This window comes from Gallus gallus, chromosome 13 (genome assembly GCF_016699485.2).
Source record: "Gallus gallus isolate bGalGal1 chromosome 13, bGalGal1.mat.broiler.GRCg7b, whole genome shotgun sequence".
NCBI lineage: Eukaryota > Metazoa > Chordata > Aves > Galliformes > Phasianidae > Gallus > Gallus gallus.
In genome coordinates, this window is record NC_052544.1 from 8,809,410 (window position 1) to 8,818,900 (window position 9,491).

A 9,491-nucleotide genomic window follows, 5' to 3' on the forward strand; every position below is an offset into this window, starting at 1 on the left:
CAAGAGGTCACCAAGTCTAATGCCTTGAAGGAGAAATGTTCTGGATCATGAGGTGTAAATAGAGTTAGAGGAAAATGGAAGTTCCTGTACAACAGGGTTCCAAGCAACAGAGCCACTGAGCAATGAGGGGAGCTCAAGGTGTGCAAAAAAAGAGGAGGAAAAAAAAACACTTCTACTTTCCCAGCTGTCCTTGTGGAATGTAGATTGAGGTGAGCATCTGAAGTGGGTTCTCTTGTTCAGAAATGTTCACTCAGCTGCTGGTTCAGGATGTGGCGTGTGAAAATTTGGGATTTTTGTCCATAATTTGAGTAAAATCCCTCTGTCTGGATTCATCGTTTCAGCAGTGTGCGCAGTGGGGGTCTCAGCAGTTTGCATGGAGGGTGGTGCTCAGATAAGTAATGATGGAGTGTGTGCTGGTTTAAAATGTTAAGTGAAAAGAACTGAAGAGGTACTGATGTTTATTTTCTAATGGGTTCTGAAATAAGTGCTTGGAGGCTGTAACTGCCCGGTCCTGTGGGTGCCCCAATGCACAACAGGTGGCTGCTGCTGCACAGGTTGATTTCAGCACACGTGATCTGGGTGTGCATGGCCAACAGGCATCTGTCATCTCCTGTGGTGACCTTGTACCACCTGTCCATCTCATGCAAGGCCAGCAATTAAAATGTAAGGTAATGAAGACAGCGAGACATGAAAGGACTTTTCACGGGCTGATCAAAGGGGTAGAGCGTGATGTTTTCACAACCGCAATATTGAGACTAATAGGATGAGAAATGTGGTGGAGAAAGAAAGAAAAGCAAGCCAGGTGTTTGGAAATGGACCTACAGCTATCCCTGTTTCCGCTGGGTATATCTCCTGTGCTACTACCTCATTTTGTGAGCAAAACACCAATTGCTCATTTCCATCTTACCCCAGGAATAGCCACTGTGTGCGCAAAAATGAATAGCGGCCGTGTTGGTGCCAAGGGCTCAATGGGGAAACTTGGTTTCCAGATCTGATGCCTCATTGTAGAAGAGGTTATTTAGATGTAAGTTCCCAAGGAGAAATACCGATGGGCTCTGGGTTGATGTCCTGGGCCCGGTGCTCTCGTGAGTTGTTTGTACATCATCTGAAAGGAGGAATTAGCCCAAGGTCCCAGACAGGCGTGTGAGCAGTGGCTGAGAGATACCGCAGAGCATCTCTTTTAATAGCAGCAATTCCGCTTTGGTGCTTTAAGAACTACGGTCGAGTAACGTGGATTTTTGGCATTGCTTTAAAAGGGCTGTCTGTAAAGATGTCAGTGGAGGACCCGAGCTCTTTGTGTCTAGTGGCGATAGCATGGGGCTCTCACAGTGTCTGCTGGAGTGCGGGGTATGGATTGCTCTCTGGGCACGTAATTGGAAATAGGAACTCAGATATACGCCGTACCCCAAAGCAAGTATTGCCCCCCTGGCCCTCACAACTAGAAATAAACAGCAGGATATGAGAGCCTCAGCATGGGAGGCTGCCAGCAGTGCTGCTGGGTGTCAGTGCGTCCGTCTGCTCCTCCTGCGAGCCCTCGCGCTGTCCGCACCGGTATGGGAACCTTCAGCAGGATTAGCCACGTCCATAAAGTGAAGTGTGTGTAATTGTGGGGTGGGTCTGGACATGTCTCTGTGGGTATGCGGCAGGGAGGAAGCAGCAGCTGACACTGCACAATGCATAAGGCAGTACATGAAACCTCAAGTCAACCGAGATTTATATTTTCCTTCCCAGAAATAGCATAAATCATCCCACTGATATCATTAGAACTGACTTGCTGAAGCCAGGCGGTACAAATTTGCTCTGATTTTTTTTGGTCCTTAAAAATAAGGAAAACTTGCTTATTTGACAGAAAGTCTTCTTTGATTTCCTTTTCTTCTTTCCCACCCCTTTTGGTGGCCTGTTTCTTAGCTGCTCCTCTCGATGACAGCCGGCCAGCACTGCACACACAGTTGTGCGCTGCACCTCCACCACTGCAGGAGCTGTTCTGAAAGCAGCTTTTATTCCTCACAGATAGTCAGGAGGACAGCAGTCCTGGCCCAGGAAGATGAGATTTGGGGGCAGTTTCTAAGAGCCAGCACTGCGACTTCCTCAAAGCTTATGCTGGAGGACAATGCAATCTGTTTAGGAAACATCTGCCATGCTAAAACAAATGGTGGTATATTCCTGAGGCAACAGAGCGTACTGAATTTTATTCCCAATCTGCAGAACACAGAAAATATTTCTGAGATGAGACGTTTTCAACTGTGAAACAACCAGATTTGTTGGTTGTAGGAACAGAGCTCTCAAATAGCCTTTTAAAATTGTTTGTTTCTTAAGAAACAGCAGAGTGGTTCATGGAATATGAAATGCTTGACAAACTTGCTTTTCTTTGCCGGCTTGGGTCTGCTAACTCCAGACCTTACCCACTCTACAGTAGCATCATTCATGTTTGTTTCTCCTGCAGCCTTGCCATCTCCACAAATAGCAATTCAGCTCCAGAACGTCTCCCCAAGACCAATAAATGCAATCCAAACCCTAACTTTGGCCACTACAAGCTTCTGCCCCTTCGCAAGTTTGGACAACTTCTTTTTGCAGCACATCAAACCACACAAGCATTTGAGCAACCTCTGCAGATCCCATGGGTGGATGCCACGCTTGTGCAGCCCCTGCTCGTGTCTGTGTAGGTGCAGGGTCTGCACTGACCTGCTGTGAATGCAGTGCTCCCCTCTGTAACAGAGCTGGGAAAGTTGTGCTCATCTCCTGCCTTGCAGAGCTGTGTTTTAGCCATTAGCCCCCACTGCCTGCTTGACACCAAGCAAATGTTATTTTAAGCAGGGGTGACTTAACAAACGTTTTATAGGCTTGGTGGAGTCGGCGCATCAGTTGCTGAGCACACAGAGCAGCATTAGCAATGTCCTGCTTTGCTCTTCTGAATGCTCATCTCTCTTCCTGGGCTTCGGTCATCTTTTCCTTTTGCTCGTATTCAGGAAACAGTTTATTTTTCGTCTCATTTTGCTTCTTAGTGTATTCATCCAGACACCATTTACACAGCTTGTATGTGATCTGCAGTTCTAGCAACTCCTTTAAGCAAAGACGAAGAAACTCTCCCATTTTCTACTGGTTTCAGCCATCCCATAGGTGCTGGTCTGCATTTTGGGTGATAGTCCAGGCTGAGCACATGCAGCACTGTGAGACACCTCAGAGCTGGCTGGTTGGCTGCTCTGAGCACAGCACGGTGGTGCTGGGAGCACTCTGCTCAGTGCTTTCTGAAGATGAGCCACAGTGTGAGAGAAGAAAGGGGGTTGGGAACCTTAAGAGTCCGTGTTGGTACCAGAAAGAAGAGATCAGTGTGTGTCAGTGCGTGGTGGGAAAGGAGTGGGAATGGTGAGATCTCTATGTAGACTGGGGTAAAGGTTGCACTAAAATAAGTCAGGGTGTTCTGAGAGAGGGGAAAATACACTGACGTTCCCTTTAGTGTGGAAGCAGGAAGAGGTTAGAGGCTGATGGCCTGCTCTGGGAAGACCTGGTCTCTAAATGGAAGCTTTCCGCCCAGCGATGCTCCGGAGGAGGCAGGGCGTTAAAGTGGCTGCAGGAGGCAGGCAGCGATTCGCACCCAACCCGTTCCGCACCGATTTGCTAAGCCTTGGCTGATTAACTTCCACACACATACTGCCTGTGCTCCTTCTTTTGTTAGCAGAGATCAGTTCTTTCTCTCTCCGCATCAGAGTACGGCACGCAGTCCGCACTGCGCTAAGTAACCCCCCGGCCGGGAGGTAGAACCAGACTGAGAGCTCCACCTCCCCTCCGGACGCAACAAGGAATCGCATCTTCAAGGTGTTGATTCTTCTTAATAATCCCCATTAACGAGAAATCACTTACTGCTGATACCGATCTAAACTGTTGTCAGTGAGATGAATTAGGAGCGGGGTGGGGGGGGTTGTTTTTCTGTTGTTTTCCTGCCTGGCTTCTCCAGAACACTTGGGCTGATTCCTGCCTGGACCAAACCTCGTTTTCCAGCTCCACAAAGCATGCAATGCAAAAATTCCCCGAATTTAAGGAATAAAGTTCTGGGCACAACCGCGCTCTGGGGACTATGTGGACATGATTTAGCAATTACCTCCATTTCCACAGAATCGCTGAAGAGCAGGGATTTGCTATCAGTCCCTTACAGCTGGCACCTTTATTCATTATTTACCTTGTTCCCTTACCAGTGGTGTGAGTTCTGGATAGTTTGTATAAACCCACCGTGCACTGTTTGTCTGGAAACGAAGTGGTGCAGCTCTGTGCTTGCTCCTGTGACCTTCAGGTGGAGTGGGGGCACTGAATTCTTCCAAATGAAGCTGGTGGCAGAGGGAGGGAGGTGCTGGTGCCTGACTGTGCCACCCAAAAAAAGCTGAGGAAAGGGCACTGGGATCAGATCCAAGTGCAAACGTTATTAAAAATCTCTTTCCTTCTCCCCTAAGCTTGCTCCCAAACGCTGAGAGCATCTCCAATTTTGGGGTCCCTGAGGAAGAACTGCCACCTTGTGCTTTCCCCTGGAATGATGCTTTCTAAGCACAGTCTTTTCCATACTTTGCTATAGACCTGAAGCCCTTGGGGCTCACAGTCCCATGTCAGGTTGGACACAGTTTTTCTGTGCATCAGTGGGAGCTGGACTTGGGAGAGCATGTCATGGTGTGTGTATGTGCGTGTGTGAGAGACAGCCTCAGTGCCACCAAAGTCCTGGGGAAACCTCTCATGACCCCACTGGCTCTGGGGCTGCTGGGCTGAGGCAGAGCCAGTAGCAGCAGTGTGCGTGGGCCAGCGAGCCCCCACGTCCTGGGCATTCATTCCTAATGGGGATTAATTCGATCGTGCTTCTCCCAGGCCCAGCTAATGGAAGGTCTCACTATCCGTGCTTCGTGCTGTGGCTGTTGGAGCAGGGCTGAGCACTGCTCTTGGCTTCAGCTAGCTGTGGCTGTGTCCTCTGTCTAAATAGCAGCCTACAATTCTTTGGCTGCTGCTCCAAGCCCTGGCTTTGCCCTGCCATGCATCTGCTCATGATGCAATCCCTGCAGGGATGGGAAAGCGTGAGGAGGAGGGGAGTGCGTGAGCAGCCCAGGGCTGGGGTTGCATCCATCCCACTTAGGAATGAGTACAGCACAGTTCTGGTAATTGGGCCCAAAGTTGGTGCCCGGAACAGAGCACATCGGGCCCTGCTCCACTGACAGCTGGAGTTCCTGATAGCTGGAGCTCTGAGATATTCCCGGAGAAAATAAATGTGTAGAAGTGAACGTGTGAGGAAGGGAAAGGATGTTTGGAGTATGTGGAAGTGAGATGGATGCTGTGTTGATGTGCAGAGTTACTTTTGTTCTGGACTCTTGCTGCAGTCCATTCTGGTAGATCACTCAATAAAGGGATAGGGCCATGCTCTGAAAGCGGCAATCCATATTTTAGGCAATTTTAGTGCTTTCCTTTGTGTTAACTCAGGACTTGTCCTCATCTCCTGAGGTCTTGCTGTCAGCTCTGATCCTGGCCAAGCTCAGCAGCAGCAGCACGGTCTGACTGTGAATGGTGCCAGCAGGGCAATAGCATTGTGCACGCTTAGCAGATAAGGCAAACTGAGGCACAGAATTGGCACCTGGCAGTGGCAAAGCTCAGACCCTGCTCTTTCCCGATGGCTCTCAGGAGGATAGGCACCCTCAGCTCAAATAGAGCAGAATATTTCCTGTCTAACCTGCCCTCTCTCTACCACCTGCTGGGTTCCGCGAGTCCTTCTACAACAAAGTGTGTGGGAGGAAGGCAGAAGTTAGCGTGCAGCCAGTGGCCCTGGGCCAGGAGAGGTTTCTTGTAGGAGCAGCCTTTGCTGTCTCCACACTTAGAGGTGGGCAGCTGTGAGTCCGTGCTCTGGTTCCCCTTTCTGGTGTCACAAACCTGGCATCCTCTGCCAGGTGAGTGCCCAGAGGCAGATTCCCACGGGGTGACAGAGGACCCCCCCAGCACGGCCCCCAGCCATCAGCATCTGTGCTCCACGCAGCGTTAGGGGCTCTGGGAGTAACGCCCAAGTCTCTCCTTCCATTAACAGAGATAGAAAGGAGATGGGAGCCCCTTATCTGTGCGATTCTACCCGGAGGTGTGTGCGGTTGGTCCCTTCGGGAAGGAGGGGCAGGGACTGCAGAAGGCTCCGTTCATCCGCAGCCTCTCATCCCTGTCCCAGGGCCACAGCCACCCTGTCTCCATCCCTGTTTACTGATGGGACCGATACGGCCAAGACAGGAGAGGTTGCAGGTTCCCCTAATCGCCTTATCGCCGGGCCGGACAATCTCAGACACTCAGAGGATGTTTTGACTGCGCTGAATTACAATGTTTGTTGTTTCTCACTCCCAATAATTGACATTTAATAGTGACTACTGTAAAAGCGGACGAGGGGCTGTGGCTGAGCCAGAAGAGAGGTGGGAGCCTGGAGGGGGGAGCACCATTCACTGCCCCCGCGCACTTCGGGGCTGGGGGGTGCTCTGTCCCTTGTCCCTATGGGGACGCAACGCAGTGGGAGCGCGGGCCGGACCCGACCCGACCCGATGATTTATGGCTCGGAGCGTTGCTGCCCTCGTATTGCCTTTACATGCCGGGAAGAAACCCGCCCCTCCACCCCCGGCCCCAAAGTGCTCGGGAGCAGTGAGTGGGGCTTCCCACCTCCCAGAGCCCCCCAGCAACACGGCGGCCCGGCCCCTCCCGCGATGGAACTGGGGGGAACAAGGCACGGCGGTCCTGCCTGGGCTGGGGAGGGGGGGGAGGGTTCGAGAGCAGCTTTTAAATTGCTTTTGAAAAGACATTAACGCGCGCACCAAAACGGGAATCGCCGCAATTACCGAAGGGGTACAGAAACGGAAAGGAGGGGAAAAGTAACATAAAAAGGTGATCGGGGGCGGCACTGGGAGCCCCGGCGGCCCTCGGCTGCCCAATGAAGGCCAGGGACGCGCAAGGTGAAGCCACTCTCTTTAATGACAACTCGCTGATCTCCGTCAGCTCGTACAGCAAAGGGAAACACGTCCGAACGGGTGGCGGGGCGAGGAGCGGGCAGTGCATCTGAATCCTAACTCACGTTTTAGTGCATAACCCTACGGGGAGCGGGGGGGGGGCGGATCGGAGCTCCCGGAGCTCGGTGGGGCCGTCCCCGTCCTGCGCTGGGGGACAGCGACCGCGGGGAGCGGCGACCGGGAGGGAAAGGGGGGGGAGGAACCGGACGGGAAGTGCAAAATTAAATGTGGTTCTCAATAATAATTAGGATAAGAGTTTAAAAAAAAAAAAGAAAGAAAGAAAAAGAAGAAATAATAATAATAATGAGTTGTAGGGCTTGGCTTGCCGTTGTTTAGGAACAAGTCAAGCGAAATGACCGACTGTTTTGTAGGAAGGTGGGGAGAGGGGAATGAGCGGGTCGAACACCGTGCCCCAGAGCCCCGGGGAGCTCCCCGCGGTCCCGCACCGAGCCGCCCTCGCCCCGCAGCCCGGCGATGTCCCGACCCCTCGCGCAGCTCCGGGCCCGGGCCGCCCTACCACGCTCGGATCCCGTGCAACGTGGAGATGCCCGCGTTCCCCTGCGGGATGGGCGGCTGCACCGAATTCAAGTCCCCCACGCTGAAGTTCATGAAGTTGTTGCCTGCCGCCGAGGGCTGCACGGGCTGCACGGCCGGGTAGCTGCAGTTGTAGTTGGCGTTGCAGGCAGGGCTGTTGTAGTTAGGGTACGCGGGGTAGGCGTTGTAGCTATAGGGGTTAATGCTGACATTGTAGGGCGAGCTGTAGGGAGAAGACTCCCCCAGGCAGGGCTTCCCGTCCCGCACCAGCACCGGCACCGCTATCCGCCGGGGGGGTGGGATCCCCACCATCTCCAGGGTCTGGTCCTGTCTCTGCCTTTTGCATTTGTACCTTCTGTTCTGGAACCAAATTTTCACCTGGGTAGAGGTGAGCTTTAGGACGTTCGCTAGATGGTCTCTCTCGGGAGCTGAGAGGTATTTCTGCTGCTTGAACCTTCTCTCCAGTTCGTAGACTTGGGCTTGAGAAAAGAGGACGCGGGGTTTCCTCCTCTTCCTCTGTCTGGGCCGCTCGGGATCCTCCAGCTCTCTCTTCTCCTGCTCCAGACTCTTGTGCAGGGCACACAGTTCTGCAGCAAAACGCACGGACAAAGGAAAAACGGGGAGAGCAAAACATTAACAAGAGCAAAGCGGATTTACTGACCCGTGTGCACCGCGAGGGAACCCCGCGGCACCGCTCGCTGCCGTCCGTGTGGGGTCTGCGGGGCAGCAGCTCCGCCCGGGGCTTCCGAGCACCTCGTGAGCAATTTGCAGTCATTATTCTTATTGTTATCATTATTATTTTTATTATTGTTGTTTGCTTAGGTTTTTTTTATTTTTAGGGTTTGTTTGCTTTTGTTTGTTGTAAATAAGGCTCAGCGCATCCCTTTTGGTTCTGCCGCAAATTGGGCTTATCTCATGCTTGGGTTTGTCTCATATTTGGACTAGTCTCGTATTTGGATTTATCACATATTTACATCCCTTTGTATTGAATCCCACCCCACAGAGGTGTGCTCGCTGTGCTCGTTAGTAAAAGATTCGCCGCCTCATCGCTCTCCGGCCACAGCTGAGGCCTCGCGTACCCCCGCACCTCCCCTGCCCTGTGCCGCAGCCCCAGCCCCGCTCCCGGGAGGAGCCGAGGGATCTCTCCCCATCGTGGCACCTCGAAAACCTTAGGGCGCTCCTCCTGAGCTCCCGCTCGCCTCGGGCCCCTGGGCCGGGCTGCAGAGGGCCGAGCGCAGTGCCACAGCTCCGGGCTGCGGTTTTACCTTTCTTGTCCGCCTTGGAATCCTTGGCCGTGTCCATCTCCCCGTAGCTCTTCACGTAGTAGGGGCCGGGGAAGGCGGCGGGCGGCTTGGCCGGGGGCGGCTCGGGGAGCTCGGGCAGGGCGGGCGGCTCGGAGCCGAACGCCTCCTGCTTGAAGGTGGCCAACATGCAGGAGGGCGAAGAGAGCTCCATGGGGGCCAGACCGCCCTGCTGCTGCTGCTCCAGGTTCAAAATATCCTTGACCGAGAAGGGAGTCGTCGTCACAGGGCTAGGAAACATTGCGGAGGAGAGCGGGGCAGCGGCCGCAGCCCGGGGTCATGGAAGGGGAGGCGAGGAGCGGGCGGCCCGGAGCGCTGCTGCAGCGTGGGCTGCCGGGGGGGGCACATAGCATCCCGAGGGAGGCGGCCCTGTGCGCTGCGCGCAGGTAGGAGCGGACCATAAGGGACGGGAAGGAGGGACTAGGCAGTTTTTGGGTGACTTTAGCTTTCTATTGGCCAACATTGCCGTGATGGTATGAGAGATGCAAAGTTCCATGTCACCTAATATAGTAATACATCGCAAAAACATCGCCACTCATTTAAAGGGGCGGCACTGTATTTATCCAGCTTTCCCCTCTCAGTTTGTTGATCCATTAGAAAGAAAGAAAGAAAGAAAGAAAAACACTCCCGACTAGCCTGATGTGTACAGAGCCCCTATCTG

General features: G+C 53.1%; 1 protein-coding gene across 1 annotated transcript; it reads right to left on the bottom strand.

Annotated features, from left to right (window-relative positions):
* Positions 1–6,941: 6,941 nt before the first annotated feature.
* Positions 6,942–9,236, bottom strand: NKX2-5 (NK2 homeobox 5). The gene is made up of 2 exons (NM_205164.2): positions 8,795–9,236; positions 6,942–8,116 (listed from the first exon to the last, which is right to left on the bottom strand). Exons 1-2 carry the CDS (start codon positions 9,069–9,071, stop codon positions 7,509–7,511), a joined length of 885 nt encoding a protein of 294 aa, NP_990495.1. The 5' UTR covers positions 9,072–9,236; the 3' UTR covers positions 6,942–7,508.
* Positions 9,237–9,491: the final 255 nt, after the last annotated feature.

Bases quoted from the DNA above. Each gene is read 5' to 3' on its own strand.
- NKX2-5 (NM_205164.2), bottom strand. From the start codon at position 9,071: ATGTTTCCTAGCCCTGTGACGACGACTCCCTTCTCGGTCAAGGATATT. The intron at 8,117-8,794 runs GTAAAACCGCAG...GTTTTGCTGCAG, and splicing joins TTCCAAGGCGGACAAGAAAG to AACTGTGTGCCCTGCACAAG.